Source organism: Lynx canadensis, chromosome C1 (assembly GCF_007474595.2).
Source record: "Lynx canadensis isolate LIC74 chromosome C1, mLynCan4.pri.v2, whole genome shotgun sequence".
NCBI classification, from domain to species: Eukaryota; Metazoa; Chordata; class Mammalia; order Carnivora; family Felidae; genus Lynx; species Lynx canadensis.
This window is the reverse complement of record NC_044310.1, coordinates 100,528,701-100,554,661: the sequence shown is the minus strand read 5'-3', so window position 1 is coordinate 100,554,661 and position 25,961 is coordinate 100,528,701. Positions and strand designations below refer to the sequence as shown.

General features: G+C 39.6%; 1 protein-coding gene across 2 annotated transcripts in view; it reads left to right on the top strand.

Moving 5' to 3' along the window:
* GDAP2 (ganglioside induced differentiation associated protein 2) overlaps window positions 1-25,961 on the top strand; it is a 62,594-nt gene that overhangs the window by 15,035 nt on the left and 21,598 nt on the right. For both annotated transcript variants that reach the window (XM_030323821.1, XM_030323820.2), the window contains exons 4-10: window positions 3,907-4,060; window positions 4,464-4,552; window positions 10,223-10,299; window positions 11,676-11,835; window positions 14,070-14,226; window positions 24,079-24,155; window positions 24,882-24,958. In XM_030323821.1, coding sequence (XP_030179681.1) covers window positions 3,907-4,060; window positions 4,464-4,552; window positions 10,223-10,299; window positions 11,676-11,835; window positions 14,070-14,226; window positions 24,079-24,155; window positions 24,882-24,958 — 791 coding nt within the window. The remainder of the gene's footprint in view (window positions 1-3,906; window positions 4,061-4,463; window positions 4,553-10,222; window positions 10,300-11,675; window positions 11,836-14,069; window positions 14,227-24,078; window positions 24,156-24,881; window positions 24,959-25,961) is intronic.

Genomic DNA, 25,961 nt, shown 5'->3' with positions numbered 1-25,961 from the left:
ATAATTATACACATACTGTTCTGCAGTCTGCTTTCTTCAGCAGATGAATTCTACCTTTTGGCTATTCATCTAATACCCAAACCATAGTTTTAACTTTCCAGTTGACCCAGAAATGCCCTTTGCAGCTAGTTTATCCAAAGCAATATCCAATCTAGGGTCACACATTACATCTAATTGTTGTATCTTTAAAGATTTTGTTTTCATCCAACTCCATTCCCTTTTTATGACACTTGTTGAGTAAAGTAGGCCAACATGTCTTCCAAGATGGCTCACCTTCTGGGTTTATCGGCTTACCCTGAGGTACCATTTGGTCTGTCGCTTTATCCCTTGTATTTCCTATAACCTGGAAGTTGTATCTTTGAATCAGATTTGGCTAAAGGATTTCATAGGTGATGTTGTATTGTGTACTTAGTATATCATATTGGGAGACGTATAAAATCTGATTGACCTGTTAGTGGACCATTACTGACACTAAGATGGCTCTCTGGCTTAGAGTGATGACAGCTTGATTCTTCCATTTGTACAGTTGTTTTACCCTCTGTAGTCAATATGGGGTTATTTAAGTTCTATGAATACCCAGGACCCTGTCATATGTTCACATAATGGTTTTAGCAACATTTATAGTCCTTATCTGAGTCAGTAATTTCATTAAGATTGTGAAGCTGTAGGGGCGCCTGGGTGGCCCAATCGGTTGAGTGTCTGATTTCAGCTCAGGATGTGATCTTGCAGTTTGTGGGTTCAAGCCCCACATGGGGCTCGCTGCTGTCAGCCTGTCAACATAGAGCCCACTTCAGATCCTCTGTCCCTTTCTTTTCCCCTCTGCCTGCCCCTCCCCTGCTTGCACTCTCTCAAAAATTAATTAATTAATTAATTAATTTTAACAAAAGATTGTGAAGTTGTATTTTTCTAAAACCTATCATCATATCCTTGGTTACTGGCTCACATTCCTCTAAAGTAGAGCCTTTCCCCAATAACTGACATGTGGTTACTCTGAATTAGTTTCTATTAGAGGGCAGCATAAATGCTTAATTCTTTTAATTACCATTTTTCAAACTAAGAATTGGTTATTAAACCAATTTGAGCTGCCTCAAATGGTGCCAAATGATGTTTTTTTCCCTTTCTCTTTTTTGAGTATCAGTTCGTGCTTACGGCTTTTCATTGATCACTGTATATGTGGTTTTAAAAGTCAAAGAATCTTACATCGAAATATATAAAGGAAAGCAACAGTTCTTTGCCTTTCCCTTCCCTTTCTTCAGGGGCATATACTTTCAAACCTTTAACTTCCTTATTTTACTTCTATTTCCAAATAATATGCTACAACTGCTGTATTGATTTTTTTCATTCTCTGTTGACTTCCTATTGTGGAAATTAAAGATTAAACTCTTATCCACTCCCTGCTTTTAACTATACAAAAAAAAAAAAAAATTCACATTTTCTTCCCCCTTCACCCCTTTCCCCAATTGGTCTGTCAAATTTTTATTAAATCGACATTCAGCCTTAACATTGTGATTGTATAAATATTGCTTGCTGCTTATTACAAAACGGATTTGAATTCTTTTTGTATAGCTATTTTCCTGAGTTATTGATTTGATTATTTAATATTCTATCACTGATGCAATCTCAAACTTTTTAAAGCAATTTTTTTTTTTCAACGTTTATTTATTTTTTTTGGGACAGAGAGAGAGCATGAACGGGGGAGGGGCAGAGAGAGAGGGAGACACAGAATCGGAAACAGGCTCCAGGCTCTGAGCCATCAGCCCAGAGCCTGACGCGGGGCTCGAACTCACGGACCGCGAGATCGTGACCTGGCTGAAGTCGGACGCTTAACCGACTGCGCCACCCAGGCGCCCCAATCTCAAACTTTTAAATACGACTATAAACCTCTCAGTAAAGTCAAAAACTCTTGGTTATCTTTCAAGTCCATTTTCTTCTTGACAAGGTGCCTCCTGAAATCCACCGTCCTCTTTCCTCTCTAGGTTGTTCTCTATGCCTGCTGTATAGTTATTATCCTAGGAAATCCTTTTTTCTATTCAGTGAATCCTCCCATTTTCTGGATCTCTCATGCCTTTCTCTTCTTTGATGTATTCCTTCATTTTTGTGGATAAATCTACTGGAGATATCTGAGAAGGATGGGTGGGACAAAATTACTGAGACCTTCCACCTTCATACTTAATTGGAAGTTTGGCTGAAAATGAAATTCTAAGCTAGTAATCCTTTTCCAGGTTTTGAAGGCATTGGTCCATTGTTTTCTGTTTTTATTATTGCTCTTGAAAACTCAGATGCTATTCTTGTTCTTGATCTTTGCGTGATAATGTTTTTTTCTCTGGAAACTATGATCTCATCTTTCTGGTATTCTCAGTTTCATAGTTTCTCCACCTTGATGTGGTTTGGGTATTCTGTGAGCTAGAAACTCTTATCTTTCAGTTCTGGAAAATTTGTTTTCTTTCATAATTTCCTTCCCTCTGTATTCTCTGTTCTCTCTTTGAAGAAATTCTACTGGATTTTGTACCTCCTTGTTTAATCCTCCAATTTTTCATGTCTTATTTTCTAGCTTTTTATTTTCCGGAAGCTTTCCTTAACTTCAGCTTTAATGTATCTGTTGTCATTCCTGATAACATGTTTTCATTTGGCTGTAACAGTTATAGAAGTGCTTTGTTTTTTCCTCTTCTCTGAATATTTTTTTTTATAACATCTTATAACATTCTGGTTTTGTTTCTGAGGTACCGTATCTTCTCTTACCTATCTGACAGTGGTTGCCTTCTCTCTTGTTTGAGCATCGTTTTGACCCCCTTTGGTCAGAGGCTTGGCTCACTTCCTAGTGATCCTTGAGTGTCAGCTGTATTTATGATGGAGGAAGTGAGAAGGTGAAGGGAAGCTCTGTGTGCACAGGCAAGAGTTACTGCTTGGCGGGTCTAGCCGGAGGTGATGAGCAGAAGGAGCCCTGTTGTTTGGTTGGGGAACTTCCGTTAGTTGTCACAGTCTGTGAGTCCTTTGGTTTGGGCCTCTTAGTTTCCTGGAAGGGGTGTAAGCGTGGGCATCTGTGTTTTGGACACCAGTTAGGAGCAGAAGGCTAAAGCTCTCACTGTAGAGTGTAACACCTTAGCTAAATCCCCTCTTCTCAGCTGCGCCCAGGGTTCTGCAGTCTAGACACTCTCCAGCGCAGCATCTCCAGAGAGTAAACGTTCCTGCTGCTGTGATGGTAAAGAAATCATCCCCTTGCTGTGCTGGCTGGGAAGGGGTTGTTGCAGATTTGACTGTTCTTATGCAACTTAACTCCGCCTCCTCTTTTTAGTCCCACTTCACATCATAGCCTTTAGAAGGACATAGGCCTCCAAGTCTTGAGCCTTCCTAGTGTTCCGTAGTAACAACAAGAATGGTAGGTAACGCGTGTGTGTACTTTGCATGTATTAACTAATTTCATCCTGTGAAGTGAGTACCAGTAGTATTCCCACTAAACGGGAAATTGAGGCCTGGAGAGGCCAGGCAGCTGCCCAGGTAGCACAGAAGGAAAATGGTAGACCCGAGATTTGAATCCAAGCAGTCTGTCTTGAATCCAACACCGCCTTTCCATACGACCAGCTTGCTTTCAGTTGGCGACCTCTTTTCTGTGAGCAGTTAGGTTTCTCTGCTTGCTGAATCAGTTATTTCCAGGCCTTCTGCCTTCCAGAATTTTGATGATGCTTATCTGCTTGATGTTCTCTCCCATTCTCTTTGTCTCTGTTTTTATACCTATTGTATTGCTTCACTGTCATTTTGACAACAGAGATCAGTGTTTGTGTTCAATCCATATTTTTAATTGAAATTTCTCAATGAAGTTCTTATTACTTTTCTGTTTTATGCCTTATTTTGTTGACTTTTTTTTCCCCCCAACACCTCCATGACTTAAGCATGCTCCATTGTTCCCAGGTTGCCGGACAGGTGAAGCAAAATTGACGAAAGGATTTAATCTAGCTGCCCGGTTCATCATTCACACAGTGGGACCTAAGTACAAGAGCCGCTATCGCACCGCTGCTGAGAGCTCCCTGTACAGCTGCTACAGAAACGTGCTACAGCTGGCAAAGTACGGCTTATTCACCTCCTGGATGCACCATGCCATACACTGTCAAAGGCCCCGGTTTCAAAATGAAACCTGGCTGTGGAAATCAAATTTTGAGGGATTTAAATCACGTAAGAGGATTCTGAAGACAAAATTAATTATCTTCACAAGTTTAGCAGGATAAGAGAAATGGTTTTGGGTGACTTAAGAATTTAACCTGTTCCCATTTCATTCAATCTTTGCTTGAACTATATTCCCCCCGAGTGGTACAATTATAATATTAATATAAATATTAAATAGCGTAACTGAGTTAATTGTTACACTAGATTTGTTGAGGAGGTAGGGAAGGAGAAGTTGAGCTGCATTTTTAAATTAATTACATATGTATGTGTTATGAATATTGGTGCTTTGTGTTTTCTGTCCGCAGAGAGCAGTCAATGTCATCTGTGGGATTCTGTGTCATCAATTCTGCAAAACGAGGTTATCCTTTAGAGGATGCAACACACATAGCACTTCGTAAGTAACATTGGCGAAGCTGTGCCTGCATCGAGGACTTCATAAATAGGATTGGGTTGCAGCACATAAATTGAGCCTTACAGATTTTTCTGTTATCACTAATTAAATAGTTATAGCCAAAGAAGATTTGTTGATTAGCTAATCATGGCATCCTGGAGGGAACTTTGTATTGATAAGTTGCTGAGCTCAATTTACTTTCCCAGGCTGACATTTTTCTCCGCTTGAATAAAGGCTTGCAGGCTTGCTTACGAAATTTGCAAATGATACCAAGCTGAGAAGTATGGTCAGCGCATTGGGTTTTTGCATCATGATTCAGAATAATTGTAACATTGCAACAATGATGTCAAAACAGATTTCATGATACAGTGTTTATGTAGCACTTTGCAGTTGAAATAGCAGCTTTCACATGTGTCATTTGAGTATAAATCCTTGCATTGAGGTTTAAAAAAGACCAAGCTTGATCATTATGAGACAGAATGTCATATATGTGATATAAAAACAAGGTGTTCGGCTCGAGAGATTCCATGATCTCACTGTATTATATGCAGATTCAGACCACATCTAGACATTTGTATATAGTTCTGGGTGTCCTATCTTATGAGACACTGACAAACTGGAGAGCCAACAGTTTGAAACAGGAGAAACAGGTGTTTCTCCTAAAGAAGATGATGCTTTTAGCATATATGGTGCCCATCTTTAACATCTGAAGGAGTCTCGTGAACTTATTCTGTGCTGCATTTTTAGAGCAGTGGTTCTGAGCCTCTTGGGGAGCCATCATAAACTACACCGAGCATCTGATGGAAGAAAGCTGTGGACCCCTTTCCCCAGAGGACATACATACACAGGAAATTTGTGTACAATTTCAGGGAGTTCACAGATTTCTTGTAAGACTTGTAGGTAAGACCTCCAGCAGTAGAGAACAGGTCCAAGAACTGTGTCAGAAGGAAGGAGATTTGGTCCCACTTGAGATAGGACTCACTGTAATAGGCAGGTGTTTTAAGTGAACTTCTTGTCACTGGGAATGTGCACGCAGAGGCTAAATGACCATTTGTTGCAGATATTCCTCATTGAGGAGGAAAACTGTATAAGATGATCTTTAAGAACCCTTGTATCTCTAGAATTTAAAGACAAGGAGCTGAAAGTCTTCTCAACGATAAACTAGAGATACTCAAATGTATAAAATTATTATTAGATAGCCTAGAATTTAGGGTGAGTACATAAGTAGTCTTATTTAACAATTAACTATTTTTAAAATGAAGATTGACTGCTCAAGGATTTTGTAGTAAATTTACCTGTTTTATACTTCATATATATTAGACTGAGTTTCTTGAGGAGCAGAGCTCTTATCTTTTCATCTTTGCATTTCTAATGCTTCCATAGGTCAAGAATGGTTTACATATGGTACTTGCTTAAGAAACAGGTATTTTGGGGGAACCTGGGTGGCTTAGTCGGTTGAGCATCCAACTCTTGATTTCAGCTCAGGTCATGATCTCACGGTTTGTGAGTTCCAGCCCCACATTGGGCTCTGTTCTGACAGTGTGGAACCTGCTTCAGATTGTGTCTCCCTTTCCCTCTCTCTCAAATCTTTTTCTCTGTCTCCCTTTCTCTCTCTCTCTCTCAAATCTTTAAAGAACTTTTTTAAAAAAGTATGTATTTTAAAAAGGGATATAGAAATTCCCTCAACAGCCCTGTGTTTTAGGGAATATGGTGTCCTTTTTACAAGTAAAGAGGCTCAGAAATTTATCATGTTCTTAAGGTTATGCATACTGATGACTCCCAAGTCCAGTAACCTGTTTATTATACTAAATAATTCAATTATGCTTGAGTTAGAACTGCTTCAGTGGGAAGCTCCTATGTTATCACTACTCTGCATGCATTCTGAATGGTGCCTTACCAAAGCAAAGTTCCTGCCTTTATATAATTCTTCCTGGCAAAACTTTTGGCAGGTCTTGACATTCTCTGATTCCTCTTAGTCCTTGCCTTATCATCCCATACCTTGAGCTATGACTTTTTATATGTCTCCGTTTCTTATTAAAGTAATCATATAGGTTAGAACTTACTTTTTTAATGTTCATTTATTTTTGAGACAGAGTGCAAGCGGGGGAGGGACAGAGAGAGAGGGAGACACAGAATCTGAAGTAGGCTCCAGGCTCTGAGCTGTCAGCACAGAGTCCGATGCGGGGCTCAAACTCACAGACTGCAAGATCATGACCTGAGCCAAAGTCGGATGCTCAACCGACTGAGCCACTCAGGCGTTAGAATTTAAAAAGGCAGCAACATTTTGTAGAAAAGGCTCTGAAAAGGGAGTCAAGAAGACTGGCTTTTGATCCCAGTTCTACCAGTCTCACTGGCTCTGTGGCCCCAGAAAAACTGCTTGATAAATCACTGGGTACACTACTCTGGAGGTGTCAACTTTGAGCAGGAATTGTAGTAAGAGCAGATGAAGGTCAATAGTTGGTTTAAGGGACTTCGATGAGGCAGTTTCTAAGAATTTACTTATTTAGCACAAAGGAAATGGAAAACTTAAAGATGGGCAAGTCAACTTTTATAAGGCCTGTTTGACTTTACCTTAAATCTAATAGCAAAACTGTAGCATTTTATTAAAAAAAATACAGATGGACTTTCGCAGCATGTACAGACCAAGAACAAATCTAATAATGTAACTCTAAGTCTTTAGTACCAAACTCTTTAAAATATTACCAAACTTTATTTCATTTGAAACCTAGGTAATGTCCTCTTGATAGATGTATCAAGACTATCGTTTTTCCCTGGGTTCACGTGCAGTTCAGTTCTTCTGCATTAGAAGCCCAAAGAAACATCTGCATTAAAATCAGTTCATCAGGTTATTTATTCATTCAACAAAACTTTGAGCGACTGTGTGCTAGGCCCTGTGCTATACAGGAGAGGATACAGTGGTGAGAAAAAAAAGATGACGCTGTTTGTTCTTACTGTGTTTCCCTGTTGGGAATTTTAATGCCCCAGATGTCATTCTCACCAGTTAAAGGGTTTTCACTAAAAGTGAGGTGCATGACATCCTGGTTGGCTGCAAAGAATAGTGCAGAGATGAAACTTGGAAGGAAACGGTTTGAATTGGCTGTTGGTACTAAATCCTTGTAGCCATGACATCACTCTTCTTTTTTTTTTTTTTTTAATCCTTTTTTGCAAAATTACTTTTCTTAATTCTGCTGAGGGAATTCAGTTTTAGTTACTATCTGGCATTGCATTTTGTCTTCTAGTGGAAATCCTACAGTTGTATGCTGGGAAACCACTATGTGTGAACATTAATTAAAACTTGGAGTCAAAGAGAAGAAAATCCCTTTCGGAAAGTTCATTTTAAAAAAATTGTTAAGGCAGAATAGAAAGAGAAATGAAAAATAAATTTATCACCTTGTAGAGGGAGAATAATGAATAGTCCTTTAGCAAATGGGTCTGCTGTTATGTTCTCAAGATACAGTAGCAAACAAGGCAGGCAATATGTAGATAACCAGAGCTATAAAATGTTAATTCAGGTGCTGGTTACTTTTGAATGATTGCTTGCCACATCTTTAAGATGTGCTAGGTTCTCATAATATTAATGTAAGATATACTTGGCCTTCAGAAAGCTCACTATCCAACCGTAAAATGCTAGGAGAAGTTCACAAATGGAGGGTTATTCAGGTTGTAAGAGGAGCACAAGAAAAGATGGAGTTCTGTACAAACCAGATGGCTTTGGACAGGGTCTTGACAAATGGGTAGGAGTTCACTAAGAGAAGGCCATGGTGAATGAAGGATATCTAGTCAAAGGTAGCCATGGAGGCAGAGGCAGGGTCACGTAAAAGTTAAGTGGAGCGTTCTGAGTACAGCAAAGAAGCCAATTTGCCCAAAACATAAGGTGTGTGGGAGGAATGATGGGAAACAGGACTAAAGCCAGGGGGTGAGGGAGTGGCCAGTTGAGATCCAAGTGTGAAGAACCATGCTGGGACTTGGATCCTAACCTATAAGCAGTGCAGAGCCCCAGGATTATTGAGTAAGGAGGGTGACAGGGTAAGGAAGATAACTCGGGCAGTGCTGAATATGTAGACCTGGAAAAGAGAAAAAGAAGCACACAATTAAGAGCTTACTGCCAAAGGCTCGTAAGCATTAAGATCCTAAGAGCAGCTGGAAGAAAGAAGGAGTGGATGTTTGAAAATTTCTGTCAGCAGTAGAATTTAAAGGACATGATAACCCATTGAATGCAGGGTGAAGGAATGGGGTGCTGGGTGGCTCAGTCGGTTAAGCATCCGACTTGGGCTCAGGTCATGATCTCGCTGTCCTGGAGTTCAAGCGTCGCATCACTCTCTGTGCTGACAGCCTGGAGCCTGCTTCAGATTCTTCATCTCCCTCTCTCTCTGTCTCTCTCTCTCTCTCTCTGTTTCTCTCTCACTCTCTCAAAAGTAAATAAACATTTAAAAAAAATTTTTTTAAAAGAAAAGGAAGAAGTGAAAGAAGTGTTGAAATCAGGTTTAGAGCTTGGATGAGTGATTGGATGTTGCTATGGAATGGAATAAAGAATACAGGTAAAGGAACAGATTTGGGGGGAAAGATGGAGGTCAAGTCTAGTCCTCCCCAGTTTGAGGTCTCTGGGTGATCTCGGCAGATATGCCCTGTAGGCAGTAGGCAATTGAGCTCTTACATTCTGAAAACAGTATATAAAGATCTGAGAGTCTGAGTATTTACATCAGTGCCTAGCCAGCAAATTGGTGAGGTAAGAGAATATATATATCAAGAAAATAAATATGGAGGTCAGAACCCTGGAGAATAGCATTTTTAAAAGGTAGAGCATGGGCATTTAAAACTAAAGCTAGAGAAATCTCTAGTGAGGTAAGGACTGAGAAAAAGGCCTTTAGGTTTCATTGATAGGAAATTGATAGAGAAGAATCAGAATAATGTAGAAATTAAGAAAAAAAATCACCTTTGGTTTAATGAGATTTTGATAGGGATGCAGGGCTGAGTAGGTCGTTGAATACTGTAACTGAATGAATACAGAAACGCTTAGGCTAGATCATTCTAGGCAGAGAGTGAGAGGCCCCAGGGAATAAAAATATACTGGATAAGGATGAATTGTCTGGAGTCAGCATCTTCTATGGCCGGGCACTGTTCTAGACATTGACAATAAAGCAGTAAATAAAATAAAGCTCTTGCTGTTGGGGTATTTTCATTCTAGCAGATGGGGCAGGGAGGACAGAGAAGATGTAAAATAAACAGATTCCACAAGATGTCTATAATATTTATTCTGGAGGAAAGTAAATCAGAGAAGGAATTTTATTTTTTTATTTTAGAGCACGTGTGAGCGGAGGAGAGGGGCAGAGAGAGGGAGGGAGAGAGAGAGAGAGAGAGAGAGAGAGAGAGAGAAAATCTTAAGCGGGCTCCACGCCCAGTGTTGAGCCCAACGTGGGGCTTGATCCCATGACCCTGGGATCATGACCTGAGCCGAAATCAAGAGTCGGACGCTCAACTGACTGAGTCACCCTGGTGCCCCAGAGAAGGATTTTTAATTATAGTGGTCTGGGCAGGCGTCACTGATAAGGTGTCATTGAGCAGAGACCTACTGAAATGAGGAGTGATGTATTACAAAAATAAAACTTTGAAGAGTTTGTTTGAATTTTCTTCACACAAGTCATTATTTGTTGAATAATTTATTCTTTTCCTTAGGCACTGTAAGGAGATTCCTGGAGATTCATGGGGAGACCATTGAAAAAGTAGTATTTGCTGTCTCTGAACTTGAAGAGGTATCTTGCTAATTATGTTGCCTTGTTTAAATCTTACTTTTACTAGTGTTTGCCTTTGTGTCATCATTATCTATTTGCTGAATTGCTAGCAGGCAAATCCTAGGTATCAGTGTATGTGTTTGGTATCATTTGTTGAAAAAAATCCGTGTTAGAAACTAAAAATAAATCAGAAAGGAGCATTTGTTCATGTTTTTCATTGCTAAGACTGTTTTCACTTAGTGAAGTCCCACAAGGTGGAGTTGTTCTGCTTTGCTCCCTGTATTAGCTCTTAAAATATCTTGAGGCATCACCTTATAACCCAAGTACTGGGTGCCTGGGCAGCGTAACTGGAAAACCGCTACTGTGCTGGAAAAGCTTTGATGTCTGCCTCACCTGGAAACAGGTGGCAGCCTAGCCTAGTGACTGGCACTGATTAAGTTGGAGGGTTATGTTTTGTTGTATGTAGTTGGGGTTAGTATGTTTCAGTCTAATTTGGAGCCGTTTTAGAAAATTAGGTCTTCGCTTTAACTCTTACTAAGTTTTATTTAGTTTTAGTGTGCTCTCTCCAATCCAGCTTATATTATTTTGCAGTTTCGTGTCCTTGGGCAAGTTACTTAAACCTCTCTGTTCTTTGATAAAATGGGAGTACTAATAGCAGTTATATCACAGAAGTTTTGTGGTAAATGAATTAATTCCTGTGAAATACCCACTGAAAGTATTAATAGCTATATGCATGATATATAAATACTTTTGAATTTGCTAAAACAAGACACATTTGCTTGTTTGCTGTCTCTTATTTCACCTGGTTACCTATTCATTCGTTCTGTCAGTGATCTTTCATTGAGTGTCTTGCGTACAAGTTTATTACACTAGATGGGAATATACCAGTGAAGAAGTCGGCGTCGTTGTCCTCAAGCAGTCCGTTGTCTGTTGGTGGGGACAGACAGTTCAGAGTTTTTGATCATCGTGATAAGTGCACTAATGGAAGTATGGAATGGACAGGAACACAGAACTCTAGCTTGCACAGGGTTAGGAAATGCTTCCCATGGGAGGTGATAAAGCTGAAATTGTCGTTAAAGAAAAATACGATATTCCAAGGGAGGGGCAGATGACCGTAGGACAGGAGTGGCAGCGCTTCTGCATTCCAGGTTCAGTGACCTGAAGTTGCCAGGATGGGAGTCAGGCTTAACTTGACCATCTAACAATATCCTGACCTTTTACATAAGAACTGATGGAGGGTCTCAGACGGCTCTAGTCGAGCTTAGAAGTGGAAAGGTCTTTATTCTTGGTGGGAGCTGTCTTCACAGTGACTGGAACAGCACAATGCATTGCTGACGCCTGATGGCTGCTTCATTACTTCGTTATTTTTCACAGAGTGTCTTGCTTTTCTGACACAGGCTACTTACCAAAAGCTGCTACCTCTGTACTTCCCAAGGTCATTAAAGGAGGAATGTCGATCATTGCCATACCTACCTGCAGATATTGGAAATGCAGAAGGGGAGCCTGTGGTACCTGAACGACAGATTAGAATAAGTGAAAAACCTGGTGCCCCGGAGGGTGAGTTCTGCCTTTCTTAATTTCCCTCTTCTGTCAGGGACTGATGAACACCACCAAGAAGGAGATGGTTTAGCCTGCCTTTGGGGGCTGTCTATGAGTGTCATTAAGATCAAGACCACCTTAAATGTTTTTAGAGTTTTATTCTTATTAAAATTTACTTTTTTTTTTTTAAGTTTATTTATTTTGAGAGAGTGTGTGTGTATGCAAGCAGGGAAGAGGTGGAGAGGGAGAGAGGGAGAGAGAGAGAGAGAGAGAGAGAGAATGAACGAACGAACGAACGAACGAACCCCGCGCAGGCCCCATGCTGTCAGCATGGAGCCCAATGTGGACCTCAGTCTCAGGAACCGTGAGGTCACGACCTGAGCCCAAACCAAGATTCAGGCGGTTAACCGACTGAGCCACCCAGAGGCCCCCAAGTGTAGTCTTTAACCTAAAAAAAATGTATGTTTATACACACACACACACACACACACACACACACACACACAACATCAAGTTTGTTAGGCAGTAGAGATCCAGAGTTGGGTATAACAACATTTTCACCTTCCTGAAGTACACAATCATCTGAAATTGTCAACAGCTTCAACAATATGTCCTCTAAAAGCCAGACCTAATATTAAATATTGAAACAAGAATGCTGTTATCACTCTTTTGGTTTCTTTAAGTTATATACTCATGTAGATTGGAGCAGTGGCAGAACACGGTAGGGTGAGAGCCCTTCTGAATCTGTGCTGACAGATTGCACTGGTCTTCACGGGGACATGGTGAAGGCCATAACTCCCTTCTGTGGAGGCATGCCTTACATGCTTCAGTGCTAGAACTTGATCTGAAAATTCAGCAGTCTAGGAATTACTGTGAGATTCCTGCTGTGAACACTTGTAAATGAGCATCAAGGTAAAAATCTGTAGAAGGCTGCTCATCTCCTTTTTATCACCAGTACGCAGCGTTAACTCCAGTGGAGGAATTGTAAGTGGTTTACCACCAGGAAATGTCTGAACCAAGCTTTGCTGGAGGGCTGCCTGTGTACTTTAGGATACGCCCAGACTTATTTGGAATTCTCATGCTTAGGACCACCACTAAAGAATATAGTTTTTCCTAAGTGGGTAAATACATTTTGTATGACAAGGAGTAATGAATAGCAAAACCCAATTCGAGATCGTAATGCTGGGCAGCAGATTAGGCCAACTCGTTAGGCAAAGGGGTCCTTGTGTCAACCATTCACAAAGAGTGCTTGATCACCTCAAAAATGTAGGCCTTAGTGCTCATAAATCTTTTCAATTAGAATGTTCAGTCTGTTAAAATAGATGTAAAGCCAGCTTACTTGATTCATTCGTTGGTATTTGTTCATAAAAGCACACTTTCTGAGCTATTGACCTGTCACAATTTGAAGAGCAGTGAAGTAGAGGTAAGGAAGTCCCATTGAGGTGGCCCACCTGGCTGGGCTTCAAGTAGTGGCATCACCTTGGGAAGCTCCCCATGGTCCAAGGCATTTTTTTTTCCTTTCTTTAAAGACTTTTTTTTTTTTTTTTTTAATAAATCTGGGAAGGCAGTGAGGAGCACATTAAGAGATGATCCATTCCCGAAGTACTGACATCTAGCCAAACAAAATGATCATATGGGTAAATTGGAAAGTTAATTTATTAATTCGTAGTGAAAACTAGAACTCTGACGGGTCGGAATGATTACATAGGCATGACCAGTAGAGAAAACCAGGATGCTAAATTAGAATGAAACGTTATCCTAGTGAATGTGGGTCCTGGCAGTCCCGCTCCAGCTGTCTGTCACTGGGGCTTATCGAACAAAAGGACTCCAGTTTCTGTGTCCGCTAACCACGTGCTCCCTCCTTAATCAGTTCTGGATAAATGATCCCAAACATTTGTTCTTTTTTATTTGTTTTGTCAGATGTAGTGTGACAGTCCATCTTTCAGTTGCATTCTGTATAATTACTTCTTTTTGCTTATCATTAGGTTCTACTCTTTCCTTCCTGAAGTGATAACCTAGGTCACCTTGGTATTCCTAAAACTTCTGTCACACAGGGACAGGGGGTTTCTTGCATTATTTCAGTTCGTTAAATGCCTAAATCTGATTTCAGTTTGATTCTCAAGAAAAAAAAAATACCCTTAACTCCAGTGTTTTTGATTACCTCACAGTCCTCCCTTTTAGGCATTCACAGTCTGTAGCATTTATAGTTGGGTGTTGTCCTACGCTCTCTATTGATAGTATTTTTGTTACAGACAACCAAGAAGAGGAGGCTGAAGGCTTGGGAGTAGATCTCTCTTTCATCGGCTCTCATGCTTTTGCTCGAATGGAAGGAGATATTGATAAGCAGAGAAGACTGATCCTTCAGGGCCAGTTATCAGAGGCAGCCCTGCAGAAGCAGCATCAGAGAAAGTAAGGCAAACCCCTTTGGACTGATAGACATGGAAGGACTTGAGGAATAAGAAAGGACCTTACAGCTGCGAAGTGATCAACATATAATGTATTCTAGTCTATTTTTCATGACAATCCGGTGAGGAAGATGTTGTCCCTATTTGGTAGATGCAGAAAATCAAAGTTAACTTCTCAGTGGTGACAGTTAAAATGTAGCGAAGCCAGTGTTCAGATGCACATCAGATTTCTGAGCCCCCACTCTTTCTACTATAGTTGTGGTGCCTCTGGGTGAAGTTCTAAAAGTAGCAACTAGGGGAAGGGAAAGGCACAGTTAACAAAGATTTTACTTAACTTTGTTGTATTTATAACTAAAGCGTAATCTATAGTTTCGTTACATTTAAAAACACTTTATTTCTCCCTGATTTATCCCAGGGACCTTAAAAGCCATTCCATTTCTTTCAGGTGTCTTCTAAAGCAATTCTGAGTAAGTCCTTTTTCAAGCATAAAGAAAAGCAGCTTATGTGCTTCTGGGTAAGCTTTTCCAAGGATTAACAGTCTTTGGAAAACTAGCTGCTTTTCAGGCACTTTTACAGGAAAGAAAAATGGTAAATTATAGTTCATATCAGCATTACCTTATAGGGTTGGTTGAGAGGTTAACATCTCATGGGATTGTTGTGAGCACGTGGTACTTAGCAAGCTCTTAAAATCGATCACTGTTTTTCTCTTCAGTACTGAGCAAATCCTGGTCTATTTTACCTTTTAGCTTTGGTACTTGCCATCCCTTTTGACCAAAATACTCTCATCCTTCAATTCCTGCCCATTCTCCAGGTTTCAGCTTAAAAGTGATTGCCTCTGGAAATTTATCTCCCTGGAGATAAGCCAGAATAGGTGGAAGGGAAGTCTGGAATAGATGGCTTCTCCTGTATGCTTTTTCACACCTGTACTTAAGCAAAGCATAGCCTCTATCACGGTATCTTGTAGTGATGTGTGGTTGTTGTCAGTCTCCATCTGTAAGTGGGAGTGGACTGGATGACCTCTGGAGTCCCTTACAGAATTAGAACTTTGTATCTGGTGATTTTCTGGTCTTCGTTTTATTCTGATTTTATTTTTAGAAACAAAGCAAATTTGCCGCTAGGGGGCACCGATGAACAGCTTTTCCACAAGCAGTGGCCAGCAAATGATAGTTTCAGTGGTTTCTAAATTTGCATGTGTAAGAATCAACTGGCAAACATTTTTCTTTAAATACAGTGATGGGGTTCTCCCTCACATGACTGGGACTTTGGCATCTGTATATATTTTGAACTTTTTCACATGGTGATTCATGCACTACTAGATCTGGGTACCTTTTTTTGGTCGGAGGCAGTGTTTAAACTGTTTTGTCTTAGGTCCCCTTTGCACTCTTAAAAACTGTTAAGGACCCCAGAGAGCTTTTGTTTACGTGGTTTGTGTCTACCAGTATTTATCGTATGAGAAATCATTAATTTATTTAAAAATAATCCATTGTGTTTTTATGAAAAATAACTAAAAAAATAGAAGAAATGGCACTGTTTTACATTTTTGCAAATGTTTTAATGTTTGGCTTAATAGAAGACAGCTGGATTCTCATATCAGCATTCAGACTGTTGCAATAAGTTGTTTCGGGTGAAGTGTATGAAGAAAATCCAGCCCCACTCAGATACATAATTGGGAAGGAAAGGCGTATGTTAATAGCCTTTTCAAATAATTTATGGTATTTTCTGCTATTACAACATAACTCGATAAATGGTAGTTTCTTACAGTTTAGTGGTAATAGGGAATCTCAAAGCATATCCATGAATTTTTATATTCTGATATATTAAAATGTTTTGTTCTGTCATCTTTGAATTGGTTTTATAATAGGAATTTATAGCATGAATGTATAACATTTTCTGTTGGAAAACATCGATTCACTGAATTATTCGGATCTTCTAAATATTGACAGATTTCAGTACCCAATATGAAGAAATTATATTTGTTAATATTGCCACTGACCTCATCAGAAAAGTCTTTAAGTATTAGGAGCTCTAAGCTTCTGGTGATAGAGACGAATTTTCCAAAATTATATGTGCATTTTAAATCTCAAGTTTTATCATTGGCAAGAAATACCGTTGGTTGTTTTTCTGGAAACGACAGGGTCACTTTATTCATTTTTGAGAAAACATCTGCCAAATACTCATGTTGAATAACCACAGTTTGTCTGCCAGTCATTATTGGAAGAAAAACAGTGTCCCATGAAAAAAAAGCAACTAGTTCAGCTTCTAAGTCACACAGTGCTTTTCTTCAAGACAACCTCATACTTCGGTATGTAGAAGTGTTCTTCCCATTCTGTGCTACATTAAAATTAAAAAGATGTGTTCCCAAGGGTTGATTTAATGAAAATAATAATTTTTACTTCCTCATCAAAGACATTCTTAAATAAAACTGGCTTTTTTCTTTTTCTTTTTTTTTTCTTTTTTTTTTTTTTTTTGGTTCTCTGGGAATTTTGGCAACGGAAGAGCATAGTGACTGCTAGTACAATCTGGGGCCTCCACCATGGTTCATCATAAGGCACCAGTAGTTTGACTTAACAGTTGTTTTTCCGCCATGGGTGCAAATGTGAACACAGTGAAAGAGGCAAATGATGTTTCAGTATGATGATGAGAACGGTTTTGACTTTGGAAACCCCCTGAAAAGCATCAAGACTGTGGACCACACTTCAAGAACCACTGGTTTGTGGTTTCTCGTGAATGAATACCCATAGTCAAAAGGAATGTTGGTAATCGTCTGATACAGTTTTCCAAAGTGGAACACATGGTCTGTAAGCATTATCATCACCCGGGCTGCTTGCTAAAAATGTGTATGCCCTACACCAAACTTCCTGCATCAGAACCTCTGTGGAAAGTTTCTAAAGTTTCATAAGTGATTCTTCTGCGTCCTAAATCACTGATGTAGTCTGACCCCTTTCTAGAGAGTAAATGATCCCCAAGACTGGATCGCCCAGAGTCACAGCTCACTGAGAAAGAGCCTTCCGAGTGGCGAGTACGGCACATCTCCCTTCTCCGCCACCTTCTTCAGCCCACTTACACAAACCAACTTCAGACACGTTGGCAAAGGACTAGAGATTTTTTGTATTCATATTCAAAGAACTGCATTGCAGCCACTTTTCTCAAATCAGTCAACCTGTTCTCTGTCTTTCTCTTCTACACACACGTGCACCCCTCATACCTTTTTCATTTCTCCATGAGTAGTATGGATAATCTGGAAATTTTGAAGTTTGTGTTTGGACTGGATACTTGTCTGTGTGTGTCTCTTTCTCTCTTTAATGAGATTTGTTTCATTTAATGATTAGTTTAGTGACTAGTTCAAGTCAGCATTAAAAGCTCTTCACTCCTTTCTGGAAAGGAGTCCTCAGCAAAGGGAAAGCTTCTCAGAAGGAATATGAATACAGCATGGAAAGCACTGTCCTTGTTGGTAGAGGGTCTTGATCTTGAGATTCACATTTGTTGCACAGTTGATAGTTTCCATTCAGTTCAGAAAATGTTGAATATTTACACTGTACAAGATAACATTCTAGATATTGAAGTAGCCCGAGATAATTAAGGTAGTCCCTCTGTTTTAAAATTCATGAGTGAGCCACATGGTCTTCAGGTGTCGGGGTGTGTTCTGAGCAGCGGTCAGGCTGTGACTGTGTAGTCAAAACACAGCCTGTGGCTCCCAAAGCCTGCACTGAGAAACGGGCGAGGTGCCTCTGTCACACTGTGCTCTTGAGTGATAAGCTATGTCTGAATCAAAACGTTGTCAGATTTCCATTTAAGTGCCCAGCGTCTGTGATGATTACGAATGAGGTTGAGTCTCATAGCTATGCTGCAGGATACTTCGGAGTAATAACAGAGGCTCAGAAGGGTGGGCAAGGAACCAGAGACCCTTTCAGGGAGCCCAAGAGACCAAAACCAGTTTTGTGATGCTACTCAGACTATTTGCCCTTGTCCTCCTCCTCCTCCCACCGTTCAGTGGAGTTTCCCAGAGGCTACTTACTGTGTGACATTGCAGTAGATTAAATGCAGAAGCAGATGTGAGAATCCAGCAGAACCTAAAGAGATTTGCCAAAACGAGGAGTATTAACCCTTCTCCCAAAACACAGTTTTTGTCGTGTAAAGTCGCTTATGTTCACGTAAAGGTTTTCGTCGTTTTTAGATTTACAAATAATCACTTTTAACATTTCTGTTTTTATTTCTAACGTGGTAAATGTTGGTAGAGATAACTGACATAAACATCAAAGGGTCCTGAGACCAAAAGGTTTGAGATTTGATGACTCCTTGTCTACGAGTTATAACATAACTGAGTGCTTACTCTGCTACGTGCTGAATGTTTTAAGATTTGAGGCTGTGGTTTTTCTCAGTTTATTTATTTCTCTTATTTTGTCTAAGGCTTTATTTACACATAACAGGTCTGGTTTCTGTTCATTATGTGGGTTGATCGGGTTGATCGAGTGATTTTTTTTTTTTTAATCTCTGAGGAAGTAGGTCTTTAGTTAGCAATATCTTTTTGAAAGCTTTCAATTCTTCCGTCAGTAACAACACTAAGGTCCCATGGATTGTCTTTATAGAGTCAGATCATTGTTTGCCCAGCACTACCTCGCCACATCATTACCTCTGTGTGGTAATTCTTTTTAACATCTGAAAAAATTAGGCATGTTGCCTAATTCTTTACTAGTATTTCTAGGTCTTCTATCCAGTTGTGACAGTGATTTGGGTATATCGTAAGGTACAAGTTGGCTTACTTACAAAAATTAGGAAGCAACCTAGATATTCTTTTTCAAAAATACAGCTTTAAAACTCTTAAAATTATATTACAGTAACTTTTTCTTTTTCCGTTAGTGTTCCTCGCTTGGCTTAAGATCCAGTTGCCAACAACTCTTAAGTCATTTTCCGGAATAAAAACTTCATCTCCTTCACTGTTTTTTCTGAGCCCTTACTAATGTGCTAGGTGTCATGCTGAAAACATAATAGTGACATGCGAGACAGATACGGTGTCAGCCTCATGGAGCTTCGGGTCTTGCAGAGGAGAGAAATGTTAAACTAAGTATTGTATGAATAATTTATTTAAACTACAGGGTCCAATGAGTATGTGACAGGGGTCCTAACCAAGTCCAGCGTGGGGCAGTTCCATCAGGTCAGGAAAGCTTATGTTGATTCCAAAGCCAACATTCTCCCTGGGCTATTGGTTACACACAAATATGTTAGCCATTAGTCTTTTAAGAATAATTTAGCGTATCTTTTCTTCATCATTCAACCTGTGGTTATGCACGTGGATGGTAATTGATTAACTGGAAGAAATTGCCTTCTGTTAGCTTTGTGAGGACGGCATCCAGCCTTAGTTGATTGCAGCCTGTTGAGAATCTGTCCACTCAGTATTTCTGCCTTCAGAGCACTGTAGTGGCTCCCTTCACTGCTGTGTTGCCATATTTTTTTTTTTAATTTTTTTTTTTCAACGTTTATTTATTTTTGGGACAGCGAGAGACAGAGCATGAACGGGGGAGGGGCAGAGAGAGAGGGAGACACAGAATCGGAAACAGGCTCCAGGCTCTGAGCCATCAGCCCAGAGCCTGACGCGGGGCTCGAACTCACGGACCGCGAGATCATGACCTGGCTGAAGTCGGACGCTTAACCGACTGCGCCACCCAGGCGCCCCAGTGTTGCCATATTTTGTGTGACTGTTTACCTGTGATTATTGCAATTTACCCAGCAGGTAATAGAAATCCGTTTACCTGGAATAAGCTCTAAGAAAACAAGAAACTGTTTTAAGTTGATACTTTCCTTTTAGCATTTGTTTTGATTGTTGGATTGGGGTAAAAAATTGTATGCCTTTATTGAAAAAAAGTGCAGAAACTATAGCAACAAATGAGGTGCAGTTTATAAGAGATATAATGGAAGTTTTAAAATTGTTTTGAAATTTTTTTAATGCTTGTTTTTGAGAGACAGAGACAGCATGAGCAGGGGAGGGCCAGAGAAGAGAGAGAGGGAGACTTAGAATATGAAACAGGCTTCAGGCTCCAAGCTGTCAGCACAGAGCCCGACGCGGGGCTCCAACTCACCAGCCGCGAGATCATGACCTGAGCTGAAGTCGGATGCTCAACCGACTGAGCCACCCAGGCGCTCCTAAAATATTTTTTTAATAGTTGAGGGAAACAAACATGTTAGCTGAGGAGATAAAGCTAACATCTTTTGCTTTTATTCCCTTCTTCCAAATTCTTGTTTAAAGGAAAAGAAAGTTGACTAGATAATCAAATTAAACTTCTATGATCCATAGTGGGAAGAGAGGAGACTTGATTAGAATAAAGAAGAAACCAGCTGAAGATTGCAGTCCTGAGTTGTTGCATTGGAATTCGTCTCAGGCTTAGAAACTAAACCTTTTTGAATCATAAAGCCTTTAAAGAATCACATGTAAGCTATAAACCTTCTCCCCATGAATATGCTGGTATGGATTTTGCCAGCCAAAATCTATTCTAGGATCTCAAGCTGTTAATCACAGATCAAGGTTAACAACATTTTAGAGTTTATACCATATCAGGATTCACACCATGGACTAAAGTCAATTTTAGATGGATTGAGGACTTAAATTTTTTTTTTAATTAAAACTCATGGAAGAAGTTGTAGGATAGTGTCTTTTATACCTTGGAGAAAGGACAGGTTTCTTAGACAAGATATAAAAGGAATTGACTGTAAAAGAAAAAATAGTTTTGACTCTATTAAAATTAAGAGTTCTGGCAGATGGAGCAGTGAATCTTAAAGTGAAAAACAAGTTACAGAATGGGAGTGTTCACGGTAAACATAACTGGAAAATGACTAGGATCAAGAATATACAAAAAATTCCTACAGGTGAGTGAGAAAAGAACAAATAGCCCTCTAGAAAAACAATATGAGCAGGCATCTCACAGAAGACATGTCCAATAAATATGAACAGGTTCTCAGCATCATTAGTGACCAGAGAAATGAGATACCCTTTCAAACCTGACTGGCAAAAGTTAAAACATCTGCCAATACCACGTGCTGAGGACATGGGTTCCCAGGAAGTCGTATCCATTGCTTGTAGAAGCACAAGTAGGTACAACCCTTTGGAAAAGGGGTCTGGCCTTACCTCCCAAAACTGAATATACCTGTAACCTAGCACTTCAACCCTTATGTAGCTACCCAAGAGAAAGCATGCACACATATACCAGGAAACATGTAAAATAAGTTGATCGTAGCACTGTGCACAGGAGCACAAACCTGGGAACAGTCCGGGCACCCACCAGTAGGAGAGTAGATGAAAAAAAAGCGTCGTTTTCATGTAGTACAACTACAATTTACATGGTAATCCAGGTGAATGAAGAACAATGCCACCCAATGATACAGATGAATCTTAGCAGTCCAGTAGGTCAAACAAGACCCAAGAGATTACATACAGAATGGTAAGCTTTTTCCAAAAAACTTTGTAGGAATACATAACAAATGAACAAAAAAATATATAAAAAGGAAAGCAAGAAAATGATGAACCTGTGATTCCAGACACTGGTTATGGGGGGGGGGGGGGAGAGGAGGCAGGGGCCAGAATTGGAGGGGAGTGACCATGTGATTAGATATAGATTATTGTGAGAGTGCCTGCTTTTGTTTTGGCCAGGAGGTTTCAGAGCACTTATTACTTCATTAAACATAAGTAATTAGATAAGCAGTTTTTTAAAGAGAACCATGTGTGTACCCGTGATGAGAGTGATTTGAACCAAGGCTAATTAATTTTGTTTTGTGCACCTGAATTCCAATTCGAAAAAGATTTTTTTCAGAGTTCATTGAACACATTGTTACTCAGTATCAGGAGCTACCCTGGGGATTGGCTGGAAATATAGAGACAAATAAGCCATATTCTCTGTCATGTGGTCTGAGTAGAAGCAAACACTGGCAGTAAGTGGGTGAAGCCTTGTACTAATCTTTGTGGTTCAAAGAAGAGAACAGTTAATTCTGCATGTCTGGATCTTGCCTCCACTCCACTCCCACTATCCGCACCCCCGCCAGTCCTCCTCTGAGCACACTTGATTGATAGAATTTTAGACGTCTGTTGGACTGCTTGTTTCGTTCCATCCTGTTACAAAGTTTATTCTTTGTAATATGTGTCTATCTCATATATTCAGCTTTAAAATCTTTGAAACCAAGTGCCTTTTATTATCATTCTCCAGTGCCCCCCCAAATATCTTGAATAACACTTATGTTTATTATTTCATTCAACAAAGCTTAGAGTCCCTACTATGATGCAGACATTTGCATGTATGCCCTGCACCTTTGAAAAGTGAGCTAATGAATACATGAATGGAGTATAGAAATTTACAGACGTTTACTGAATTCCTGTTACGTGTTTTATGCCAGGTCGGACCTGTGGAACTCATGAGACACTTAAGATCTGTTCTGTTCAGTCTTGCGGTGAGATGACTTAACTGTAAGACAGAAAACAGTACCTTTGCGGATTTCATGTGAATAACCAAGGAAATGACTCTAAAATTTTGGAACAGTACATAGGGATAAGGGAGAACGACCATAAACATAGTTCTTTTCTTGAGTTGCAAGTTATGTCTTAAGCCAGAGTTGAAAGCTATTTTGTCTTTCACTTTTCAATTTGCGTAGGTGGGTAAGTTTCCAGATTTAAACTGTAGAATCTTGTGATACCAAGTATGTTTTTCACAGGCAGTTCAATTTCTGTGATACTAGCAGACATATCACTTGTTGATTACAATCCATATGTAATAGGTTTCCTATTAAATACCCTTAGTTGTGTGAGTGTACATTATAGCTGAAAGGTGTCCTCTGTAAACACCACTTTATGGATGAGGAAACAGGTCCATAGAGGTGAAGCAGCTTTATTTACTAAGGTTGCACAGAAAGCGATAGGATTAGAACCCAAGTCTCCCTCTCCTGGTTTAGTTTTCCTCATGTTATGGGATGTTGCCCTATGTAACCTAGATTCTTCAGAGTTGCTTCTCATGATTTCAGTGCTGTGAAAGCTGTTTTTGCAAATAAGTGGCACTATGAATTACAACAAAACAGTATGAAATAGTAGAAAAAGTACTGACCTTTCCAGAACTCTGGAGATATGAGTAAACTTCAAATTCAACTCTAGCAATAATTGACTGGTGACTAAGACTAGCTCGACCTTGCAAGTCATTTCCCCGCTTTGAGATCTTTAACGTCTCTTCCAGCTTTCATGTCCTTTTAGCTAAAGCCAAGCTAAGCCAAGATCCCTGGGATCTGCTCTGTGAGTTCTCAGCCAACTGGTTTGATTAACCAATCATTAAAATAAACCTGGACTTCCCACATAAAATTACCTAGTTCCTTTGTGGTCCCATGTAACATGTAAAACACTTACCTGTTTTTCTTCTGAAAAGTAAACTCGAGGGCACTGACAGTGTTTATTCACTGTAGCATTCTCAATACCTAGCGTTTTGTAAGCACTCGGTAAATCGTTGGGTGAGTGTACATCTGTTTTGGATAACTGCTATTGCTTTAGGCCTTCTCTGCCATGTTGTTTAGTAAGGGAAAATAATAGTATTTGAAAACAGTGTTCATTTGAGTACTTGCTGTCTTTGTCATTTATATGAATAGTCTTCACTTGATCATAAAGGATTATTTTAAATCATGTAGTATGAACACATTTTCTCAGTGACTCTGTTTATTATATAATAAACATTGGTTTAACATTTTCTCAACATTGGTTGAGATTCTGCATAAAATGCCCTCCTTAACTTCTTGCACATTATAATAAAACCTCATTCTTTAGGGAAAGAAACAGATTCCATTTGTAAATTTAATTTACAGGGGATTATTATAATAATTATATCCTTTATTTCTCTAGTTATAATCGCTGGTTGTGTCAAGCAAGATCTGAGGATCTATCTGATATTGCTTCTCTAAAAGCCTTATACCAGACAGGTGAGCATAAGTAGCTTTTCTTTTCCTTTTTAAGGACCCCACCTAGCACGCTACTAGAAACTTCATTTTTCTCTGATTTTGTCCATTTTGCCTATGAAAAAAAATTTTTTATACTAATGAGGATAGTTTGGCTCATCATCAAGATCTTAAAAATAACATCTCAACCTATAAAATTTTCATCTTGTAGCTCTACGTTGGTCCACTTCTTCTTAATGTCTCTTTTCTTACCTTTTAACATCTTTTCTGCTCTTAAAAATACCATTCACTTGCTATACAAAATTCAAACCTTGTCTAAATGTATAACGGAGATGGGGAAAGTTCTCAAATTTCCACTCTTTCTCCATTAAATTCCTTTTTCAGGCAGTAATTGTTAATTTTCAGAATTGAGTTCCCATTAGTTTTTCCTGGATCACTGATGTTATTAAAACTTGAACAAAACCTATTTATAAAAAGGCCTTGGCCCTGCAGCCTTACCCTTGGCTATCCCTGATTTAAAACCTGCAGGAAGCCTTTATCTTAAAAATAAGTGCAGTCATCAGAACCTCGTAAAGCTAAAATATATATATGTATTGTTTTCCACAAAGTGAAAGAAATCTGAGGATGAAATTTGAAAAACGTTAAGTTCCTGGTTTTCAGTCTTTTATATTTGTGTAGAATGTTTTTACAGTGTCCGAGTCCAGCCTTGGAATAAAGTCTCTAGGCACTGATCACATTTCCCGTTCACAGGTGTTGATAACTGTGGGCGCACAGTGATGGTGGTAGTTGGAAGAAACATTCCTGTCACATTAATAGATATGGACAAGGTAAGCCACAGCAAGGCTCTATTTTACACATGATGTTGATTTTTACAATTAGTAGGATGTGAATTTGGAATCAGGACTGAGAATATGAGAGGGGGTGGAAATGTGTGTATCTGGGCAGAGGAGCAGCCCTGGGTCTGTAGGCTGGCATGCACCATTCATTTCAGTACGTTAGGGGTTCGGTTTTGCTCTGTAGGAGAGCAAATTCTCGAAAATACGAGAATGCCATCATGTGATCTCCAAAAACGCAGCCGCTCCATTTCGGATGTGATGTAGCTGGATAGTTTTGGGTTGGAATCACTCTAGGTTATAATTGTACTAACAATCAGATACTGCTTGTCTTGAAAAAAAGAAAAATTAACTCTTGAGTATCTATCTGAAGAGAAGAAGTCAGAGATGTAGCTCAACATTAAATAAAAAATGGTATTATTACTGGCAAATAAAAATAAAATGATTGTGCTTTTAAAAATGATTACTGGGGTGCCTGGGTGGCTCAGTTGGTTGAGCATCCGACTCCGGCTCAGGTCATGATCTCACAGTTCGTGAGTTCGAGCCCCGTTTCGGGCTCTGTGCTGACAGCTCAGAGCCTGGAGCCTGCTTCAGGTTCTGTGTCCCCCTCTCTCTCTGCCTCACCCCTGCCTGTGCCCTGTCTCTCTCTGTCTTTCAGAAATGAATAAACATTTTTAAAAATGTTTATTTATAAAGAAATAATTAGTAATCCAGGGCGCCTGGGTGGCTCAGTCGGTTGAGCATCCCCCTTTGACTCTGGTTATGATCTCATGGTTTGTGAGTTTGAGCCCCGGATGGGGCTCTGTGATGTTAGCGTGGAACCCACTTCAGAGCCTCTGTTCCCCCCCCCCCCGCCCCTTCCCTGCATGCTTCCTCTCTCTCTCTCTCTCTCTCTCTCAAAAATAAAGAAACTTAAAAAAATAAAATAAATAAAAAATAAAAATGATTAGTAATCCAAAAAAAAAAAGCGAATCAGAATGAAATATCTTTTTTCACT